Here is a 24298-nt window from a genome sequence, read left to right as displayed (position 1 = left end):
TCCCTTTCGCCTCTCGAACACTAGAACTGAACCCTAACCGTTCGAGCACAGCGCGGCGCCGCGTTGCCCATGGCCTCGCCGGAGACGCGCAAGAAGCCGACGCCCGGCCGAGGCGGAGTCTCCATTCCGCTGGGTATGTCCGAGGAGGAAGCGCGTGTACGCGCCATCGCCGAGATCGTCTCCGCCATGGCAGAGCGCTCCCGCCGCGGGGAGAACGTTAACCTCAACGAGCTCAAGTCCGCCACTTGCCGGAAGTACGGCCTCTCCCGCGCGCCGAAGCTCGTGGAGATGATCGCCGCAGTCCCCGAGGCGGACCGCGACGCCCTCCTTCCGAAGCTTCGTGCCAAGCCCGTCCGCACCGCGTCCGGCATCGCGGTGGTCGCCGTCATGTCGAAGCCGCACCGGTGCCCTCATATTGCTACCACCGGCAATATATGTGTGTACTGCCCTGGTGGCCCTGATTCGGATTTTGAGTACAGCACGCAATCATATACCGGTTACGAGCCAACAAGCATGAGAGCCATCCGAGCCAGGTCTTTATCGCATTCTTCCACCTACTTCTCTATTCTTTAATCTTTTCACACCGGAGTTTAGATGTGTGTACTTAGCTTTGAGTCTTTGACTGTGGTGAAATGAAAATCCATTCATTCTCTGCACAAGATGGTTTTGCTTAACCAAAAGCATCATTTGTGAATACCAAAGTGTAATCATGTTCAAGGGAGTTCCCCTGTACACTTCTATCATATCAGACATGATGGTTTATACTAGATATACCTGAAGTCAAAGATGAGCCCCTTAAAAATAGCTTATTATTGGAACAGTGGGATTGAATCAACAAATGTCATATAACTATGTAGGTATGTGGTTCTGACAAAACATTCTACTAAAATCATAGTAATCACAGAGGAAAGAACCCCCCACTTCGGGCTGCTCTGAGTATGAGTCATGTCATATGAGGGGTTTCTTTGGGCCAATTTTACTGAATTATAGATATTTTTTCAGCATCTGACCTCATTCTATCTACTAGAAATGTAAGAAATCGTTTTTCGTGATATTACTGCAATTTTCAAACAATGGTACATCTTGATATTCATTCAACGTATTTCCTTTTCTCTTGTTTACTTTTAATTTTGATAGTAGTATTATTACACGTATTTACTCTAATGTTATCTATTACATGCTTCCAGATACAATCCATATGTACAAGCTAGAAGCAGAATAGACCAACTGAAAAGGCTAGGTCACAGTGTGGATAAGGTTTGTGATCTATTCAAACTATGAGGCAATTCTGATCTTCAGTTTATTTCTGCATATCCCATAGTTGTTTATCGACATTTATACCTTCATCCATATCAATTTTATTTGTTAGCTTCTGATTGCAATTCCTATATTCCATCCAGGTGGAGTTCATTTTAATGGGAGGGACTTTCATGTCACTGCCTACTGATTATCGTGATTACTTCATAAGAAATCTTCATGATGCTTTATCAGGACATACATCAGCAAATGTTGAGGAGGCTGTACAGTACTCAGAGCATGGCACAACAAAATGTATTGGAATGACAATCGAAACGTGTGTTTCATATTTCTCTCACTTTGTTCTTTCTTTGTCTTTTTATTGTTTGTCTGACAATTCTGAAATAAGCTTAAGGTTGTGCCTGCTGATGTGAAGCAGTTAAGTTTATCTGTGAAAGTGTTTGAAAATTCCATTTGAGACAACAGTGAAGGTGTGCTAATTATCTGTTTTTATTATCAGGAGACCTGATTATTGTTTAGGACCCCATCTACGCCAAATGTTGTTATATGGTTGTACACGTCTTGAGATAGGAGTACAAAGCACATATGAAGATGTAGCTCGTGACACAAATAGAGGTCACACAGTTGCGGCTGTAGCTGACTGCTTTTGCTTGGCTAAGGATGCTGGTTTTAAGGTAAAATACTTAATCACAAGTCAATTGGTTTGCTTTTAGCAGGTTTACAGATACAATTGACAGATAAATGAATAGATATGTGGATTTTGGAGCATTGCATAGTTGCATGTGCCATGATATGAATCTGTTTTGATCTCGATGGCACAGCAGTATCCATGTAGCAAAGCAATAATCTTAATTTTAAATTAAAGCATGATAAATCGAAACTATATCTTTAATATCTACTTTTTCTCTCTTTTCATCTGAGTGCTAAATTGTAACAATCTGAATTTTGTCTTCTACTATGATTTTCTAACATGTAAGTACTAATCTATATTTGTTTCATTTCCTTTTAATAAAATAATTGATTTAAACATTAAATTTTTAGATATTAAATATTATGTTAAAAATATGAAACATCCTATTGTTTTTCTGATTCTTATATTAATTTTTAGAAATATTTAAATACTTCTGGGAAAGTACTTTTGAAAAACATCCTTCCACTTGCATTAGAAGAGTAGCTTTGTAAATGGAGTCATTACTTTCAACATAAATTTATCAAACACCTTATTTAACTTCCAAAGTGGTTTTGGGCAAGCATTCCTAATCCATTCCTAATGCCTTCCATCAAATATTTTCAAGTGCATTAGAAAAGTGGTTTTGTGAATGGAGTTCTTACTTTCAACATAATTTTATTAGACACCTTATTTAGCTTCCAAAGTGGTTTTGGAAAAGCATTCCTAATCCATTCTTCATGCCTTTGCATCAAATATATTCTGATCTACATGTTCTTTTCATCCCACTCATTTGTCTGCTTGTTTGTAGGTTGTTGCTCACATGATGCCTGATCTTCCAAATGTTGGAGTTGAGAGAGATTTAGAAAGTTTTAGAGAATTTTTTGAGAGCCCGGCTTTCAGGGCAGATGGTCTTAAAATCTATCCAACACTTGTAATTAGAGGAACTGGACTTTATGAGCTGTGGAAAACTGGCAGGTACTACACTTTTCTGAAACTCGTGTGCAAATTAAGACCTGTCCTCAGAATCTATGAAAATACGGGCCATGCTTTTAGAATTAGCTCTTTTTTGCTATCTAAACTCGGCTAGAACTTGTGAGTTTCGGGTGACTTTTTTTTTTCCTCATTCATTGGTTGATTTCTTGTCATCTAAGATAATATTGTATGTCTGTTTGGTTGTCAGCCAGACTATTTTTAATATTTTCCTGTTTTCTCATCCTTGTGGTGTTCAAAGGCGGATTTATGATAAAAGATGCATGACACTATTCTCATGCCAGATAAAAATGACGATGATGACTGGGAAATGAGAATAATTTGTAGTTATTTTCTTTAGGTATAGGAATTATCCACCAGAGCTCCTGGTGGATGTTATTGCAAGGATTCTATCGATGGTACCACCATGGACACGTGTTTACAGAGTTCAAAGAGATATTCCTATGCCACTTGTCACCTCCGGAGTTGAAAAAGGCAATCTCCGTGAACTTGCATTGGCACGAATGGAAGATTTAGGATTGAAATGCCGAGATGTTAGAACACGCGAGGCTGGAATACAGGTCTGTGTCTATGTAAATCTATTTTTCATTAAAGCAGCAGTCAAATTCATAGAATGGCCTCTTTATTCTTGAAATTGTTATAGGACATTCACCACAAAGTTAAGCCTGAGGAAGTTGAGCTTGTGCGACGTGATTATGCAGCAAATGAGGGTTGGGAAACCTTTCTTTCATACGAAGATACACGGCAGGTATGTAAAATCACTTGCTGGCAATCTTTTTGTATGTTATGGATGGATGAAATTATTCTCATCTTTTTTCCTTTTCTGGAATTTTCAAACCATTTAGTTAAGTCTTTTTGGTTTATAATGGATGTAGGTGTTTGCAAATGCTCTTTTTATATGTTAATTTAATGTATTTTTATTAGACCAATTATTATTTTATTTTATTTATTTATTTTTATATGATGATGAGGTCTTCATTGTTGTCACATCACCATTTATTTTATTAATAACAAAAAATAATACCTATTATTGACCACATAGGACAATGATATGATTTCTTAATTATTATAATATTACTACTGTTTCTGTGTGACATATTAATGATTTCAGAATAGTAATTACAAAAATTTGTTAATAATATGCATACTGTTTTTGATTAGCAATTGCATATTATTCAAATAATAATCTCATATCATATTATAGTTTGATATTATCATTTTTGATAATAGTCCATGTTAATGATTTTGATTAACTAGTTATCTAATAACATGATGTTACCATCATTATTACCCTATAATAGTTACATTATTTTATTCTTCTCTTTATCATTTACTCTACATTACTTATTTTATTTTCACTTTTTTTGGTTCTTGTAGGAACAACGAAAAATGTTTAGTATATTGCCCTCCATTTTTGTATCGTTTTCTTGGTTTGCTTTCTGAGACAAGTAATGGGATATAGATTGAGATTTAACTGCATTCAACTTGGATCTAAGATTGATCTTGTATTGTAAATATACATATATAAATGGATGATTCTCTTCAGTTAGTATTCAGTTAAGATATATGGTCAAATATGGATTGATATCGATACGAGCATCCTATGTTTTGCGCTTTCTGCATTTTCTGGATGCTTGTTTTGCTCGGAAACTTCATAAGGATAATATATTATTGTTAGCTGATTTTTGATATCGCCTAGTGAGCTTTTTGAAACCTAAATCCTTCATTTTCTTGGTCATGAATCAGGACATTCTTGTTGGCTTGTTGCGTTTGCGTAAAATCGGACGCAATTCAACATGCCCTGAACTTACCGGTAGGTGCTCCATGGTTCGTGAACTTCATGTCTATGGAACTGCAGTTCCTGTACATGGGCGCGATGCTAACAAGCTGCAGCACCAGGTCTGTTTCTTTTTGTTGCTCTCATCGACGTCTGGTTTAGGTTGTTCATCCGCAAAGTCTCTAACTGCTTATAGTCGGTCGCGATGCCAATCTAAATGCCTGTAACAGCCAACTAAATCACACTTCATAGATTCTTCATCTCCTTTGTTTCTGTGACACAGGGTTATGGGACACTCCTGATGGAAGAAGCTGAGAGGATCGCTCGAAGGGAGCATCGGTCAGCAAAGATAGCTGTAATTTCCGGTGTCGGAACACGTCATTATTACCGGAAATTGGGGTACGAACTAGAAGGTCCTTACATGGTGAAGAATCTAACATAATGCTGAGGGCCTTGCTTGTTAAAATCCCATTTTGTGACAACCAGTAGCATCATGTATATCTATGCTTCCGAGCGAACCAAGCTGGGTCATAAGATTATTGTTTTACAATGTCACTTATCCCCGAGTCTCTCTCGAGAAGAGGAAGATGAGCTTTCAATTCCTGGTGGAATATCACAATGATGGATGGGAAAAATTTTGAAAAAATAAAAAATATGTTAGAGTCTAAGTTGAACTTTTATTGTGTTTCTTTTAATACAAAATCTTCAACTTTGATCTGATTCATACTGCATATTGCCATGTATGGTTGTATTCTATTGAGATGTGAGGAAATGGGGATTGCTTGTAGCTTCTATTCTTTGTGTTCTTGTTCTTAATGTTTCAATTTGAGATGCTGATTGGTAAGATAATTGAGTTATCTGAATTAGGGGTGCAAAGGAACGAATCAAGTCAAATATTATGAAAATGTTGATATTTGAGTTTAAGCTTGAAAATATGTGGGATGTTTGAATTTGATTCGGTGCTTGAAAATATAAATAATTTTGGCTCGAGTTTTGGCTCAGTTCGTTCTTAGTTTGGTTTGAGTTGTCAAAATTCGAATAGAATTGAATTGTAGGTCGAAATGAGTCGAATTTGAATTTGATTTAAGTTATTTGAACAACATATTTGAATTAAAGTTGTGTACAATAGAATAATAGAATTTAGTTCCAACAGCTGAAATAATTAAATAAAATATTATGAATTTGAATTTGATTTAAAAAATTATTAAATATATTTGAGTTTAGTTTGATTTTGATAATCTTAAATATAAATTAAATATTTTTTAACTAGACTTGAAGAGATGGCGAGTCAACTCGTTTGTTTGCAGCCCAATTTTTGCTAGATTATGATGGATGGCATTCTATAAAATAATTTTATGAATAAATTTAAAATAAAATGTAAAAATGCTTCTCAATTTTAAGATAATATTATTGTTCATGCTAAGTGTCAATTTCCTTCTTTTGTTTCTAGTTATAAAATTTTAAATAGCAATTTACATCCATAATAAATTTATTTAACGTTCTTGTGTCCATTATTGATTTGAGAAAAAATCTTTATAAACTTATAAGTTAAATTTTGAAAAAAGTTTGTCATCCTAAGGCATAATTATGACCTATGCCTAGGGCCCCAATTTTTATTATTAAAAAAAATTAATAAATTATCAATAATTTGTTTCACCACTATATATAGTAAATCAAAAAGTTAAATTTTGAACTCCCGATGATTAATCTATTATTGATTGATTTAATCATTATTGTCAATCTTGTTAGATCCTGCTATTCATGTAAGAAAAAATCTTTTTTATAAAGACAAATTTATTAAAATTTAAAATTTATGATTTTTTTCCTAATAAATTTATAATTTTTTTGAGAATATTAATAATCATTAACTTTTATTTTTCCCTTTTAAAAAAATTATTTGAATTATATTATACTTTTCATTTAATAGAATATTTTAAAACAATAATAAGGGTTTTGTAGGTATTTCTCGGCGCTTCCCTCAGCGCGCTCCACCGAGGCCGGCGGCGATCGTTCGCGGGATGGGGAAGAAGACGAAGAAGCCCGGCAAGGGAAAGGAGAAGACGGAGCGGAAGACCGCCAAGGCCGAGGAGAAGAAGGTCCGCAGGGAGAGTAAGAAGAACACCTCCCAGGAGGACGACATCGATGCCATACTCGTATGCGATAGCCAGTTGTTTGGATTTCTTGTCGCTTGAAAAAAAAATCTTTTTTTTTTTTATTTCTTTCTCGAGTTCTTATCAATTCCTTTCACGCCGTGACTTTTATGTGGTTTGTTATTATGGATTGCAGAAAAACATACAGAAGGAGGAGGCCAAGAAGAAGGAAGTTCACGTTGAGGATAACGTCCCAGCCCCTTCTCCCCGTTCCGGTTGTTCGGTAATTTTCACAAGTTTTTTTATTGTTCCTGTTGGCATAATGCTCTGTAATTAGGATGTCTTAGGTTATTGTGTTCATCTTCTTATGGCCATTTGTTTTGAAGTCTTCCTTTGAGGCTAACCTATTTTACAATACCTTGCCATGTCAGTGTGGTGGGACTCTTTGAGAATGTGCATTTTAAAAAAAGTAACTCGGTTAAAATTTTACCTGTCTATGAGGAATTGAATAATACCATAACTTGTTGCTCTTGACATTGATTTTGCATGTCTGTTTATTTCCTCTTCCCTGTTTACTTCAAATATGAACTGAGACTAAATCTTCGTTTATTAAGAGAAAAAACAAAATGTAGACCATGCTTAAATAATTCTTTCTGTTTGCAACTGAAGACTCATGAATGATCAATTTGGTCTTTCACAATCATTGCAGATGACAATTAATCCATTGAAAGAAACTGAGTTGATTTTTTATGGGGGAGAGTTTTACAATGGAAACAAGGTAAATGTTTGGTGAAATCGATTCATTTGTTACTTTTTGAGCCTAACCCCTTAAAGTGCATAATATCACATTCAGTGATTTTCTATTTATATTTTAATTTCTGTGGGAAACATAGTAAAATAACCAATGGAATTGTTCCTGCAGACTTTTGTTTATGGTGACCTTTATCGTTATGATGTAGAAAAAAATGAATGGAAGTTGATATCAAGTCCTAACAGCCCTCCTCCCCGTAGTGCCCATCAAGCTGTTGCATGGAAAAACCATCTTTACATATTTGGTAATTAGCCTTTGGTCATCTTAATCAACATCTTGCAGGTTGATGCATTATTTTTTTTGTTTTTGTTTTATAGGTGGTGAATTTACATCTCCAAATCAAGAACGTTTCCATCATTATAAGGTACCTAATTTGAGAATGTACCTTTGCAATATGCTCTTGTTAAATTAGTAGGTAGTAGGATTTTGATATTTCACAACCACCACCACCACCACCACCACCACCACCACCATCGCTATCGATGGTATTGAGTTCACTCTGATCATGTGAAAGCTTTCCTTGGATAGAGATGGTATCATGTGTTGTGTGTTGATTCTTAGGCTCTTATTTCTTCATCTAGCCCTCTCATACTTGTGTTAGACAGCTAACACTTCAATTTGACACACACACACATTGAGTCGAGATCGATGGCCCATTAAGTCGTTAGCCACAAGTAATTTTCTTTCTTTTTTTTAGAAATGAGATTTGAGACAACAAGATCCACACCATCACTCATGTGAGTGTTTGAGTGATAGAGGGGTGATGTACTTTTTATGGCATATTCAATAATACTATCTAAAGTTTCACCGCCTAATTAATTTTTTTTTTAAATGTATGCATGTGATACTTGGTTGATCCACTATGTAGTTCATATGACAGGTGTGAGTATATGGAATCTGTATCATACCTTGTAGAACGGATCTATTGGTTAGAAAATCAATATCGGTCATATCAAATTGGTTGGGACTGAAATCTTGGCAAAACAATAATTAAGAAAAATAAGGAAAAGAGGAAGTGTTATTTAATGTATGATCAATAGAAGATGAGTTGTTATTGCTAAAAAACAAGAAGAGATTACTTGTTAGAATATATTCTATTATTCTATGCATTGTGCTATTCAAATTTTATTATTTGGTATTTATTTTATATGTTAATATTCAATTCATAAAATTTATTGAAAAATACAATCTAATCATCATTTGGAAATAGTTGTATACTTTCATTTTAATTATTTTTGGAATTTATAGGAAAGTCAAATCTTGTTATTTGTAACATATATACCCTTTATTGTTAACTGATATATTTAAATTTTCTTCTCTCATGAATTACTTATCATATTTAAAAACTTATTCTGTATATTTGATAAAATATTATATTATATTATTTTTTGTAATTATCATTATTATATCATTATTATGTTTTTTTGCAACAAGATAAAATTTATTAAATATAAATGATGATCCATATAGCGGATCCCACCTAGTGGGATAAGGCTTGGTTGTTGGTTGTTGTTGTATCATTATTATATCATTTTAATATATTTAACCAAACATCTTTTGAAAGTTGATGAATTTTTACTATTATTGCAATCTCAGTGCACTTAAAAATAATGAGACTTGGTGTATATCAAATTATTTGAGTAAATCACTCAAATCAATTCTTTGAGGAGTAAAAAATTGAAAAATAATAAACATTCTTGAATTGATCTTGATGCATGTTAGAGTGCATCCAGTGTTAGATGCATGTTGCCATGTCTAGTGTTAGCACGATCATCATAGGTGGCTTCAGTTTTGGCAATTTACTAGAATGGTGCATTTCGACTGTGTTGCCCAACATGACAATAGATTTCAAACCATGCTAATTGCATCTATTAGGGAGCGTCCAGTGTTAGATGCATGTTAGCGTGTCTAGTGTTAGTACAATCATCTTGTGTGGCCTCGGTTTTAATAATTTACTAGAATGGTGCATTTCAGCTTGCTTTGTTGTTGTCGACCATGTTAATCTGGCTTTCAGCTGTAGTAATATGAAAAGATTTTTACTCAGTCTAAAAGAGTCTTAGCCATTATCCTTCCTTTCCTTTTGATTGTTTACAGAGTTACTATTGGTCTATTTTCTTGTCGATTCTTTTGTTTGATCTACAAATGTATGTTTTATTTAAACTGTAATATTTTGGACCTTTCAGCAATATGGTGTTATACAAGTTATTTTGTTTTCTAGTAATTCAAATACATATTGGAATAACTATGTACAATGGTCACTCTTGATCTAATATTTTTAAAGAATATTTCAAGCTTATTATCTGGATAAGTTTTTCAAGTCATTTACCCTATTAACCTGTTGACTAAACTTTTCGTTGCAGGATTTTTGGATGTTAGATATGAAAACGAATCAATGGGAGCAGTTACTTCAAAAAGGATGTCCTAGTGCACGCTCAGGTCATCGAATGGTAAGTACCATTTTGTTTATATTTAAGTGACATCTATCTCAAGTTATTTAGTGTCTAATTCCCAAGATTGTCATCGGTCAATGGGGAAATTTTTAATATATTTCGCTTGCCCACTTTTGAATGACTTGATAAATCAGTAAAAGTATTTTCCAGATATCACTAGCTGATGGTTTTTCTTTTGCCATTTTACTAGAAACAATGCAAGTTTATTGAGAGATGTGCCTAGATTGCAAGCATGACAGAAGGGACTTCATTGATTTGTAATAATATGACTTTTTCCCTTACACTGGGGTCCTCTAGCTATTTCTGTCTCAACTTTCTACATTTATGAAGCATTCATCTCTTAGAAGAGCTAAACACTCGATCAGAACACATTTTGAACATATCCTTATTTGTAGACTGTATGGACATGAAAAGATTACTTGACTTGAGGTAAAACTCCGCTCTTGTCAAATAATCAGGTGTAAATTCTTCTAGAGGATTGCCTTCTGTCCTTGTGATCTAGACAGGTGTATTAGCAATTTATTAACATTTTTAACCATGGGAATGCTAGTGTTTTATGTGTGGAATTCCTTTATTGATTCTTGTATGTTACAGTGATGCATCCTGCGAGTTTTGATGTTCTTATTTTTACTGAATGCTTCTTAGGCTGCAATGGTTGTGTTATTATTGACAAACTTTCTTTATTGACCATTTTCTCTTGTTAGGTGTTGTACAAGCACAAAATTATTGTCTTTGGTGGCTTTTATGATACTCTCAGGGAAGTAAGGTACATCATTATGCAACTTGTAACATTTTTTTCCTTGCTAATTGTTTGCGATTCATTTCTTATTCCTCCTGCCCAATGCTTTAGTAGTTCTATCATCATTCCAGTTGTGATGCTCCATTGTTCTAAATTGAGGAACAAATATGAGGCTGTTTATGTTGTATATCTTTATGGATTTAAGACAAAAAGTCGTTATTTAGGATATATAAATGTTATCCTGTCATAAAATGTTTCATATTACTTATTCTATTCACCATTTTAATGTAATTAACATTCAATCAATCTTTTTTCTCTCATTTTATCATTCATTGTACATATAAGTAACTGCTTCCCCAAAATAAATTATATTATTTTTTCTTGTTTAATAATCTGACACATCCAAAGTTATTGAGACTTGTTACAAGCATCGGGAAGGTCCTTCTTTATTGCTGAGACATCGAAACAAGTGTAGCTTATTGAACATTGATTTCTTGCATTAGTCTTGTGTTGGGACTTTGGATTATATTTGGTTATTCTGAGCCCTGGAGGAAATGCCTTGTTGGAAAGGAATGATAAATTTGATCATTCTCGTTGCTTGTTTGTTTTACTATTGATAAGTAGGTGCTAAACCTTTGCACAGCATGGTAAGCATATAAATTATTATAGTTTCATATATTCTTCCATTCTTATCTAGGAGAAATGGAACTTTTAGATCTTGTCTACATTTTAGCCTACCCATGTTCTAAATGATGTGTGCATATTGTTTTTATGACACTTTCTTTCCATGATGTGCACATGTTTGGTTGGAGAACATAGTTTCTTTGGTTATAACGAATAATTTATTTCCATGGCAAATGTCAAATTTGTGTTCTATATACTGTTAGTCTAGAGTACATAATGTCTTGTTTGAGTTTATGAACAACCTCTAACAGACAACTTCTTATATTAAGAAAAATTCGTTCCTTTCTAACCTCTCTTTATGGTCTTTTTTCCACATCACATTGGAACAAATGCCTTAATATTGTTTTCAATTTGTGTTATTTTTGTTATGACCCTTATGATCTCATCCTCTATAATTATTTTTGCAGATACTACAATGATTTGTATGTTTTCGATCTCGATCAATTTAAGGTAAGTTTCTAGTTCTATCATGCTCTGGAGTATTTTAATATCTTTGTATGTATAATTAGTCTTGTAATATTGCTGAACTAATTAGGCAGTGTAATGCACGTTTTTTCCTTTGTGTTTTGATAGTGGCAAGAAATAAAACCTCGACCTGGGTGCTTGTGGCCTAGTGCACGAAGTGGATTTCAACTTTTTGTTTACCAAGATGAAGTAAGTGAAATATTATGCTTCCTTTTATATGTTCTGCTAGATTTTGGTCACAAAATATTATGCTATCTTCCTTTAAGTCCAGGGATCACTCTACATAGATCAAGCTTTCCCTCAAGCTTGAAACATCCATAGATCAAAATATTATCCACAAAAGCATGGGATTACTCTCTCCACAACTGAAACAAATATATAAATGGGACAAAGCTCCCAGCTAATATGCCAATGGATCAAGCTTTGCCTCAAGCGCAAGGATCAAATCCCTGAAAAGAATATAAAAATGGACTGAGATCCATAGATCCATCTAATGTAGTAATGGACCAAAGCTCCCACTTAAAGTGTGAGGGCTGAATCCCTATAAATTCACATGGCTACTAGTGTTCGTCACTGTCCACTTCTGTTTTCCTTAATTAATCTGTTAACAATCACAAATTGGTATATTTCACCATCTCTCTATATATTCAGAATCTGTCATGCTCCATTTAATTTTCCTCCATAATTCATGTCAATGTTAGGGTCTATCCTAAGCATATCCATTATTTTGATTTAACATGATTTTTTTCATTTTGTTTTCTTTTGTTATCATCTAATGGTTCATATGTGACATTGGTTTTGTGAAAGAAGGCATGTTGATTTTATTTACATCTAAATTACTATTATGGTATTTGTCTTATTTTAAATAATGGTCCATATTGTTTCTCTTTTTCCAATTGGTTTTTGGTTATATCTTGCACTGAGTAACATGTCTCCTTTTAATGAGCAAAGTTAGCTTGCTTCTATTTGTTGAACTTGTGTTTATCTAACTTGTTTTGCTTTTCATGTATAGATATTCTTATATGGAGGCTATTCAAAGGAAGTTGTGTCTGATAAACATGGATCAGAGAAAGGAATTGTCCACTCTGATATGTGGTCACTTGATCCTAGGACATGGGAATGGAATAAGGTTTGATGCTAATCCTTGCATAAGTGCCCTATCACCAGTGTTTTTTGCTAGAAAGGTCTATATGCTTTAGCATTGTAATGTTGTCTTACTTTCAATTAAAAAACAACTGAATTGATCTGAAGATTTTGTGCATAAAAATTTTGTTTATCAATAATATCAGGAATTTGTCTACTACATGCTCAGTACAGGACACTGTTCCTTGCAAAAACTCTCAATTGTCAGCTTATGTGCTTTCCAAAAAGAAAGGCTTGCTTATGTGCTCTATCTTGCACACTATATGTATGTATATATGTGTGTGTGTGTATATTTACTTGTGAATTATTGAACAATTGTGCATTCTCTATGCACATCAGTAAATTCATTTCTGGTGTTTAGAATCTGTTACTACAGGGATGTACATGAAATTAATTAGAAATACTTGGTTATGAAAAACAGTACACCATGCTCAAGATTCCTTTTAATCAAACTTAAGAACATTAGAATTAGAATTTGTTTTTTTTTTGATAGTACATTAGTATTATACAGCAGTATCACTTCGGTAAACAGGCCTGAAGTCCACATGATGGGGCGCTTCAAATTTATGGGAACTCACAACTCTGCCTTCTTGCTGCATTGGTCTGTTTGTGCAAAGGGCAAAAGAATTATATGTGACATTTTCACAAACTTTACTATCCTTCATGCTTACTTTTTATGGTTTAGACTGTTTTTTTCTTTATCATTTATTTTCAAATATTTACTTTTTTCTGATGTTATGGTCATTAGTTCAATTACTCTATGTAGTTATATTGTGGCATTAGCTTGATATTCATAGTTATGCAGTATGTTTTATCCCATCAAAATCTACTAGCTTTCTACTGGTTGATATTGTTTTCTGAGGGATAAACTGAAGTTTTGTCATGTACTTACACTGGAGCCTTTTCTTTTTAGATTTTTAGATATAACCTTGTTAACTTTCTGTGTTGAATTCCAATTTCTATTATTTTCCATTTTTATTTCTTAATAATCCTTGGTATTATTTTGTGTATAGGTAAAAAAGAGTGGGATACCTCCTGGGCCTCGTGCTGGATTTTCAGTTTGTGTCCACAAGAAGAGAGCTGTCCTTTTTGGAGGAGTTGTGGACATGGAAACTCAAGGTCATATTTTTCTTTTTCTTTCCTGCTTTCAAATCTTAAATCTGTTCATTGTCACATATCTGTTTTGTCCATTTTTTACTAATTGTACAATATTTTGTCCCTTTTTTAGTGTTAACATTAGTCTAATTTATCCATAAAATTGATTCTACTAGGAATCAATATTTCCTGTGCTTTCTTATAACTTTTTTTTTTCTTCTTTTTCCTTTTCTTTTTCCTGTGTTTGTTATCATGCATTAGAACACACTTATTGAACTGAAGTTGCAAGCACTTGTAGCATATGGTATAGAAGCACTTGTTTTTCCAACCGTTTGGATGGGCTTCTAATTTGCACTGATATCAATGTCTTATCTACATTCTGCATATCTCAAAATATATACCTGAACAATACTGGAGACCACCATATCTGCAGCCTGTGAACTCTCAGAATGCAGTCCTTGGATGTATGTCTCATGAAATTTGACTATCTTGCTTTGTTGCTGCAGGTGACGTACTCATGAGCCTGTTTATGAATGAATTGTATGGCTTCCAGATGGACAGCCATAGATGGTATGTCCTTTCCAGATTACTATGCTTATTTTTGTTTCACTTTTTTGGTAATTGCTTTAGGTTCACTAAATGTATTGCTCGTTCTTTCAATCTGTATTACTTGCTATATGTGGGTTTTCTTATGTTGGGAAGGATATTGGAGCTGTCATTTATCTTTGCATGTTAAAGGATGAAACCTGCATAAAATGGTGATGAAATGTTGAGCATTTAAGGATATGCTTGTAATAAACAACACTTTCAAGCTTTACTGCGATAGTTTGAAGCTCCAAGTTGGAGCCACATTTTTGAATTTTGAATTTTAACTTAGCCTATGGTTAGGGTCCTCGGGAAGATTTATATTCTTATTTTGTGTAAACCAATCATGTCATTTGATTTGCACATTCTTTCATGGTGCATGATTGTGAATGCAATTTTTGGTTAAACTTAATATTTGCTCTCAAGTCCTGGTTTGCCAAATTTTGTATGCAAAAGTTCTTTTAATATTTGGTACTTTTTGGTCCTTCATACAGTTCAATGCTTGAATTGAATGACTAAAATCATATATGAGGGATAGAAAGTGTGGAAGAAAGAAATGTTGAAATGCAAAAAAAAGTGGGTAAAAGAGAAATGATAAACTAATTTCCCTCTATTGTTTCTTGAGGAGAAAGAAACACAGGAACGTTTGCTTCTCATTGTTTCTTCTGATTGTTTCCTCGAAGGGAAATAAATATAGGAATCTCTTTTATTTTGTTAAATCAATTTTCAAAAACTTAAAAAATAAAAAAGAACACTTAAAAACACATTAATTTCTGATTCTTTTGTATATACAGTGTGCATTTGCTGGCTGCTGGTGGTTTCCTCTCGATTTGAGAGGAACCAATTTGAGAGATTTAGTGAAAATTGTCTCTCTGGCTTTCTTTCTCTCTCTATTTCTCTCCAAGGAAACAGAGGCAAAGCAGGTCCAATCTGCCCTTTACCTCACCCTGCTTTCTGTCCCATCTTTCCACTGTAGAGAAGCAAAAAGATACAGGCTACTTTGTAGTGTCATATGGTCCTTGGAATGTTGAAGAGCAGAAAAGGATGACTATTGTAGACTTGTAGTTGAGCATGATAAATAATCCTGTCAAATTACATTAGTATTTAGTAAAAGCAACGGTAGATGATTGTGTCAAAGATGTAGATGGGCAATTAGTAAAAGCGTGCGAATTATTTGAAGTAAAAAAAAAAATCAAATCGAAGGTGTTTTGAATCCTGAATCAGGAAAGGTAGTTAGCATTCAGCATAGGTCTTCTTTCCAAATTAAGTGCATCAAATAGAAATTACGTGGTTGAATTAACCGACTAAGATTAATGATAAGAAATTCTTGCTTCTGAAAGTTAATTGGAAAGACTTTCTAATGTGGTTGCTAAACTCAAATTTGATTATATGATGGTGGAGAAGTAATGCCATGCTTCAGTTATCTAAGTAAAAGTTGGTAAAGGATGATTTATTCTTTACCTACAATTTACCACCACCACCATGCCAATATGTTAATACCTAGATCTTTAAGGTAACCAATCTGTATCCTCCAATAGGTTTTGACTGCCTGTCCACCTTTGAGACAAACCCATGATACCATTCATAACTAGATCCAGACAGATAATATTCCTCTATTTGCCACATGATCACCATGACAGTAGTCTGTACATAGAATGTGAGGAGGGAGGGCGCATGAGAAAAACCTGAGATCTCTTACTTCAGTTGGTAACAGATAGAGACTTCAGAACCTCCAAGTGGCAAAATTCCACTTTGGTTAATCTCCCTTGATAAAACTCACTCGAAAGCAGTTAATAGAATAATTCAAACTCCTGGATCCACTTCTGTAAGCTTGAGTTGGTAAGATTATTAAAAAAGGTGCATTGCAATCTTTCACGGTATTACTTGAATTGATTATTTCTTCCATCGTATTGCTTACTGTGGATTAATTCTAGTGGTGAACTCATGAAACACTTAGGTTTGTCATTTAATAAAAGTGCACTTTGTCATGGTAAAATTATTGTGGAACATGACAGATGCATTTCTTATTTAGGTTCCTTGGATTTTTGAACACATTGATCAGCGTCCCTGTTACAATGGCAACAAATTTGAGTGCTAATTATCAACCTACAACAGATTATGCTTTCAATTGATCAAATCCTATTTGAATTTGACTATAGGTGTTTTCTCAAAAGCCTTTTAACTTCATAACTTTTATCAAATATGTCAACTTGTGCTTGGTATTAAGATGGTATTCCCTAAGTTATATCAGATTAGATGACTTTATTTACAAACACATTTTTGTACACTCAATTAATTTTCTTGCATTGTCTTAAGGTATCCATTGGAGCTACGGAAGGACAAGTCTTCTAAGAATAAGGTTTGTGCATATATGTTATTTTTTTTACTAACTTCCAGCAGTTCATTTCATCCCCTGCAACATATATTTTTCTTGATTGAAAGTGGATTCATTTTTGTTGCACTTGAGTATCTTTACATAGTATCTTTGATACATATGTTGCATGCTAAGAGGAAAGTACTAAATGCTTCTGGATGTCAAAACCTTTTACTTTTGAGTACTTCTATCTACATGCTTTTGCAGTACATGTCTATTTCTGAAATAGACAACTTTTTGAGATAAAAATGGGTCAAATTCTCTAAGATTTTGGCTTTCTAAAATTAGGTCAATAAAGATCCATTGTAACAATAATGTGATCATTTATAATGTGAACGTTCTAGACTCTTAATGTTATGTTGACACACTAAATATTGAAATCGATATGACTTCAAGTCTTCAATAACTTCATACTTGATGTTGTGTTAGATCAGCTCATCCTATATCTCTTTGAAGAATAAATTATTATAGTGTGACTCTTATTTATATTTGTCTGACAAATTGAGCATGATAAATAAATATACTCCAACTTTGAGTATTGGAGCAATAATGAATTGTCTCAAATTGTTAGGGGTGAGCATCTACAACCGGATACCTAAACCAACTCAAATTAAACTGATCCAAATATAAAATTTTAGTTTATTGGTTTGAAGAGTTTGTTTTTGGATTTCATAATATGTTAAATTATTAGTTTTGATTTGGTTCTAGTTCGAACTTGTACAAGCCATTAAAAGTGAACCAAACCATTAATTTTTTTATATTATAGATAATCATCATGGGTTATTGTTTATTTACTTTAAATTCGCTAATTAACTTAAATCTTAAATTATAATAATTTTTAGTAATAAGCTCAGTGGGCTTGTTGTTTGGAAACTAATTTTTGGTTTTTTTGTTAATTGTTATATTTATTTTTAATCAACTATTTTAAGCTGAAATGGTTTTGGTTCAATTTCGGTTTAGATTTTCTACACTAAAATATCTAGTGGTGGCTTCAATTTCCCTCACCAAACTCATAAATTGAATGGTGACCGCCCATAATTGTTAGTTACTGAAATATTACTTGGCTTGAGGGTTACATGTGCATGAGATTAATTGGGAATAAGTAAACCCTATCCCCACTATTACAATGCTTCTTGATAGTATCTTTCCCTTGCTGTTTAAGTTTTTTTAAAGATTTGTGCGCCCAAACTTTTCTAATTTATTCTTTTCTATTTTTTAGTTAAAAGGAGTCGAGATTAATGCTCCGAGAAAGGAAATTCAAGAAGATGCAGAGGTGTGTGAAGATGATAATGGGAATGAGAATATGGTAAATCATGATGGAGCAGTTGCTACTGGAGACAGTGATGATGAGGTTTCTCATCAGTTGGCCAAGAATCTCTCCTTTCATTCTGCAATGCCAAAAAGGGTTCCTGATGTGAGAGTGCAAGGACTATGTGTTGATTCTGGGTTAGAAACATCCATTTCTTCTGAGGTTCACTGCTTACCTACTTCTACACACTTATCTGTCTTATTTTTAACTTCACCTTCATATTCACCAACCATTCTTGAACTATAGGCAGCAAAGCCTTGTGGACGAATTAATTCTTGCATGGTTGTTGGGAAAGATACACTCTACTTGTATGGTGGAATGATGGAAGTTAAAGATCGTGAGATCACGCTGGATGATTTATACTCCCTTAACCTTAGCAAATTAGATGAGTGGAAGTGCATCAAACAGGTTTGTATCTCAAACATCTTTGTAGTTTAGTAACATTTTGCTATTTACTATATTGGTACTCTGGATAGAAGATGCAATTTGCTGCTATAGTTGTGTTATTTTCTCTTTCACTGTTACCTAAGCCTAAATGTATAACCTTCTCTTCTGTTTCTAGCTATCAGATTTTTCCTTTTATGTGGAATTTGACAATTTTAATGGATATGCGTGCCATCAAGGAGAAATCTGCTTATATCATTTTAAATTTCATGGGAACTTGTTATTACATTTTTTAAAAATTTATCTTAATGTCCTGGTAAAAGTTAGTTAGATGTTTATTTGTACTGTTTTCCTGTTCTACTATATTTAGGCATCTGAATCTGAGTGGTTAGAAGTGTCTGAGGATGATGATGATGAAGACGACAATGACGATGATGATACTGAAGAAGGTAGCAGCAGTGATAGTGATGAGACAGAAGATGATGACAATGATGATGATGAGGTTGGTTGTGTGTGTATAATTTTTTTGTTTCGTGTTTTAGAATCACAAAAAATTACTTATGTTCTTGTCTTTTTCACACAACAAACTTGAACGGACAAGTCCAATGTAACTTGTGCATAATTTCTAGTTGATAACTTGTTTCACTATTGGAATTAATAGCTAGTTGCTCTATGTCACAGTGGTGTTGATATGCCAAACATTGTGATGGGCCTAAAAACCGGAACAGCAACAACGAAAAAAGGATTTTGTGCATCAGTTTGGGTTTTAGAATTCTTTTCTTAGATTAACCTAATTTGAATCAGATTATAATAATTATTAGGGTTATAACTACAAGATATTTAAAACTATGATAAATTTTAGAAATTAAGAAAATGTAATCCTATCTAATATCATCTGATCAATCTAGGTTTGAATCGTCAAACTCAAATTTGATTAAAAATTTTATAAAACTATTTCTAAATTTTAAAAATATTTTGGAAATTCATGAAAAATAATGGAAAACATAGAAATAGAGGAAATATGAAAAGTGATCTCAACTGATCCTGAAGGTAACCAGAGCACCTTCTAGTGGAACTTGAGAATGTGTTCATGTTTTTTTGACATAGGTAATCATAGAGTGCATCCAATACTTGAGTACTAGTTTGAGTCATCCTTCTCTGGACAACTCCTTGTCCGATGCTCCTGATATAGTGATATCCAATGGCTCTGAAGTCCATTATGATCTATTCTGCATCTGTGTCTTATTTTGCTCATATTACAACTCATACCTTCAGCCACCACACACTTGGATCCATGACCACGAGCCTGACAACCTTGACTTGCTCTTCTTCATTATGCGTTCCCTGAACCTCCCTTAGATCCTGTCCTTCAAGAGCCAACAACATTGATTTGCTCTATTTCCTCTTGCTGACAAACCAAGTTAGATTTGGTCTCTTTCATGCAAGTTTGATTATTTCGGAGTTTAGATGATCTAGCTAAACCACATTTACATCTAATTCTGATGTGTCCAGATCAGTTCAGAATTTGGGTCGACATATCTTTGTCTTCTTTCCTCTGTCGTAAGTTGATGTACCACTAGGTTCTTAATATTTTCATCAATTTATTTTTTCACATTTATATTTTTTTAATCTCTTAATTGCAATGTTTTTAGAAAGTCTAATTACTATCTTTCTTTTCCAACATAGCTATTCTCTCAAAGTTATGATAGACTGCTGACCTGCTCTATCCTGACATCTTCTAGAAGTGTATATTTATGTAAAATTTACTTGCCTTTCCTAGGATTTCTCCTTTGATAGCAACTTTGAAATAGAAATCAATGATTTTCTCTCTTTTGGCATTCTCTGTCTTTTCACTTTGACTTGATATCAAACTTTATTAGGTTTCTTCTCTGTTATCTTTTCCTTGTTCTCCTAGTAATATTGAACCTTCATTTGATCTTTCTGTTGTCATTTCCTTTTTTAGTGTACTCTTTCTTTTTGAATAAATATAAGATTTTACTTGATCTCTTCTTTGAAAATTTTCCTTCCCTTGGAGTAAATATCAGGCCTTGCCTCGATCTTCTCCTGATATTCTCCTCTTTTCTCTCAAATAGTAGATACTGGATTCCTGAATTATCTCTTTTTTTCTGAGCAACACTACAAGCTTTTTTTCTTCTTTTTTGTAAACTTCGATTCAACATCACTTTGAGAGAGAACTAAGGAAGAAGAGTATAGCCAAGAAGATTTGATTGATCATATCAACTCATCAACTTCAACCCAGAGCTGTGCTGTTAAAGTCTCAATTGGCACATTACTGTTGCATTTTTATTATCTTCCTTAAGCATTGTATTTGTCTCATTGCAGATTTTTTGTATAACAATGAGCATCCCTTAATATTTATGCTCTAATCTTAAGGGGAGTGTTAGAATATGTAGGTTTAGTTGGCACGTGATATGGTTTAACTCATATACCATATGTAATATATTTGAATAAGTTTGATATATTTCTGTTGGATACATCCATGTTCAACCAATATTATTATTATTGGTATTGTCACTTTAGAATAGTTCATGAGTTTATATACAATCTAGCAAATGAAATTAACCGTTGATAGTTATCTTATTTCCTGCATGAAGAAGAGATTGATCCTTTTGGGTATGCAAGATATGTTTATCATGCAGCTCAATGTGGGATACTTTTGTTGATGATTGACACCTGTGACACTATGCGTCGTACAGATTGGCATGTTGGTTGTTTCACTGTATAATGTCCAGTACCATGATGCCCTCAGCTAAATGCTGATCCTGTACATGTCTCCAAAATTCTGATAGAAACAGGAATCTTAGAGAATATCATGAAGTTTTGATGCAACACTTAATGGCGTAGATTAACTACTTGTTCGGATATGCTGTGCTCTGCTTGTGTAAACTCAGAAGCCATTATCTAACCTATTTGGGTCAAGTTATGTGCACTTTAAGATATATGACTTTAAGGCCTTAAGGACAGGCGATTGTATCCATGCTGTGTTGGACTTTTTCAGCGCCTACCTGCAGAAATGCAGATCGATGAACATGCACACCTTTGTTTATAAATTGTGTGAAATTCACATGTTCCCCTTCTACAATGGTAATGATTGTAGTGTGGGTGAGAAACTGTGTCTTTGAACTTTCTGTTGACACATTTTAATTACTACGTGACTTAATTTCATAGCTTAATAACCGCATATTTTAGGATTGTTCAGGTACCTTCTGCTGGAAGTGATTTCTCAACTCTCTAACCAACTAATTCATGCTATGTTTGATCATTATATGTTTTGAATTTTAATTCTCTCACAAGTAGCTTGATTTTTTCCCTTTTTTTTTGGGCGAAGAAGAATCCAGACCGTGGCAAAATTATATTGGATATGGGAAGCGCCGTTTCTGTTATAAGGGGTGAAGGAAAGAAGTTGCGCAGAAAAGAGAAACGAGCCAGGATAGAGCAGATAAGAATGAGCCTTGGTCTTTCAGATTCTCAGAGAACGCCAGTGGTAATTTTATTTTTGAAACTTCTTTCATTGCTAATATTTTATTGCATCATGTTGTTTTGTTATATTTTTTTGATTTGGTTAACAATTTTCATCCAAATATAACAGAAGTAGAACCAGTTTCATTCTCTAGGCCTAAGTTTGGGACTTGAATATAGTTTGGACTTTCTACACTACTTCATATGCTCGTGTCGAGTGATCCAGCTTCATTTTCAGCTGCATGACTTTTTTTTTTTTAATCATAGAACTATCATCTTGTGATACTGAACCACATTACCAGCCGATATAGAGTTGTATGATCTAAGCATTACATGCGTCACGAACTGTGGTAAGCCAATATAGAGTTGACACCTTTGTATGATTTTATGTCATGTAATGCCTTGTTTTTATTTATTTGAGGAAGTGGGTGATGTCTCATCATATTAGTTAGTGGTGATCTTGAATTTGTTTCCGCAAGGGTTCTTCATGTGCGCTTAAAATCATTCTGGCTTGTCAGGTTCAGTTACAGAAAAGTGTAGGCAATTTATTTCATAGTAATGGCCTTTTCGAGAATAAGCTTAACATTTGCCTGCAATCTCTGGATCCACTCATTTGAGCGATCGAGAGAATGGTCTTTCCTATCGTGCAGTTTAACCATTTATCGTTTAAACCCATTTTACAAGATCAACATATCACTAGCAATATAGCCTTGGGTAAATGCATAAGATCTAAGTAGCCTAACTAAATAGTTGGCTCTTACTGCTTTTGTAACCTCTAGTTGTCAAGCTTAAGTGAATAACTAATAGATGATCAACAATCTGGTCTATAGGGTTGGTTCTCTATTCATTTTAGCCAAACCATGTTTGTTCGTCGAGTCCTTCATTTTGATTGCTCATGTTAGTGAGATGTAGAAGACTTCAATAAAATATCTCAACATGTGTTTGTCGGTATAGAGACCATGATACTGCTTAATATTACCGTAGTAATTGTCAAAGATGCCTTATCGTTAGGACTCTCTAATTTCTTCTGTTTCTTTTCTTGCAAAGCCCGGAGAAACTTTAAGAGACTTCTATAGAAGAACATGTATGTATTGGCAAATGGCCGCCCACGAGCACACCCAACATACCGGAAAGGTAATACTGCTTTTTGAAGTTTTATAATATATCGACTCGAGTAAGAGCAAATCTGATGTTCTCCATTTTTCCCTCTAAGTATTCCAAAGAAGTATCCAAGTTAACTTTTTGTTTCATCCTACATGTTTGCGATACCTTGTGAGATCGGCTCTGTGTTCCTAATCTATTTATTTTGTTGGTCATCATGTTTCTTATGAATTAAATTTCTGTCGTTCCAGGATAATTTAAAATCTGTTTATCATTGTTGGCACTTCAGTTTTTTTTTTTTTTTTGAATTTAGTTTTTGATAGCAAGATGAACAAATATCATTTATGGTAACTTTGTGCTGTTCTTTAGCAGTTGTTATTGGTTGAAGAATGAAGATAACATCATTTGATTGTTATTCTCGTTCTTGATTCTAATCTCACATACTCATTCATGCTTTGCGACTTCGGTAATCAGGAACTTCGGAAAGATGGTTTTGATCTCGCTGAGGCTCGTTACAAGGAGCTCAAACCGATACTCGATGAGGTGATCATATTTGACGGATGCATTTCTTCTTCTTTCGAGAATCCTTTCATTCCTTTAGATCTGCTTGTAACTCTGTTTCTCTGAAACCTGCTCAGTTAGCCATCCTAGAGGCCGAACAGAAGGCTGAAGAGGCGGAGGCTGAGACTAGTTCGCGAAAGAAGGTAAGTAAAAGTAAGACGAAAGACTCGCGAAAGTAGGTATCGGCCAGTTCTTCGACTTTCTATCAGTGATAATTTTGTTTTAAAAATAAGTACTTGTGTATTTATTTATTTTTGCATTTGTCATTAACTAAGTGCAATTTTCTTTCTCGATCATGCTCATGCCTTACCATGTGTGCAATTTTGTAGGGAT

At 34.0% G+C, this 24298-nt stretch overlaps 2 protein-coding genes across 2 annotated transcripts; both read left to right on the top strand.

Annotated features, from left to right (window-relative positions):
* The first annotated feature begins 15 nt into the window (after window positions 1-15).
* On the top strand, window positions 16-5425 carry LOC141845054 (elongator complex protein 3). The gene is made up of 9 exons (XM_074733074.1): window positions 16-533; window positions 1188-1257; window positions 1401-1573; window positions 1757-1931; window positions 2736-2902; window positions 3258-3477; window positions 3561-3665; window positions 4664-4816; window positions 4978-5425. The coding sequence occupies exons 1-9, from the start codon at window positions 70-72 to the stop codon at window positions 5134-5136; spliced, it is 1686 nt and encodes a 561-aa protein (XP_074589175.1). The 5' UTR covers window positions 16-69; the 3' UTR covers window positions 5137-5425.
* A 1252-nt stretch (window positions 5426-6677) lies between these two features.
* On the top strand, window positions 6678-24263 carry LOC141845177 (uncharacterized). Its single transcript, XM_074733235.1, has 20 exons — window positions 6678-6847; window positions 6981-7067; window positions 7494-7562; window positions 7707-7839; window positions 7913-7959; window positions 9956-10042; window positions 10750-10811; window positions 11876-11918; window positions 12042-12122; window positions 12946-13062; window positions 14090-14195; window positions 14678-14741; window positions 17073-17115; window positions 18350-18601; window positions 18686-18847; window positions 19194-19325; window positions 22176-22328; window positions 23351-23437; window positions 23879-23947; window positions 24043-24263. The coding sequence occupies exons 1-20, from the start codon at window positions 6713-6715 to the stop codon at window positions 24142-24144; spliced, it is 2031 nt and encodes a 676-aa protein (XP_074589336.1). The 5' UTR covers window positions 6678-6712; the 3' UTR covers window positions 24145-24263.
* The last annotated feature ends 35 nt before the right edge of the window (window positions 24264-24298 follow it).

This window comes from Curcuma longa, chromosome 14 (genome assembly GCF_044706935.1).
Source record: "Curcuma longa cultivar G26 ecotype Majalengka, Jawa Barat chromosome 14, ITB_CL_G26_1.1, whole genome shotgun sequence".
In the NCBI taxonomy this organism is placed as follows: Eukaryota; Viridiplantae; Streptophyta; class Magnoliopsida; order Zingiberales; family Zingiberaceae; genus Curcuma; species Curcuma longa.
Note: the sequence above shows the minus strand (reverse complement) of the source record. Positions and strands in the feature narration are given on the sequence as shown.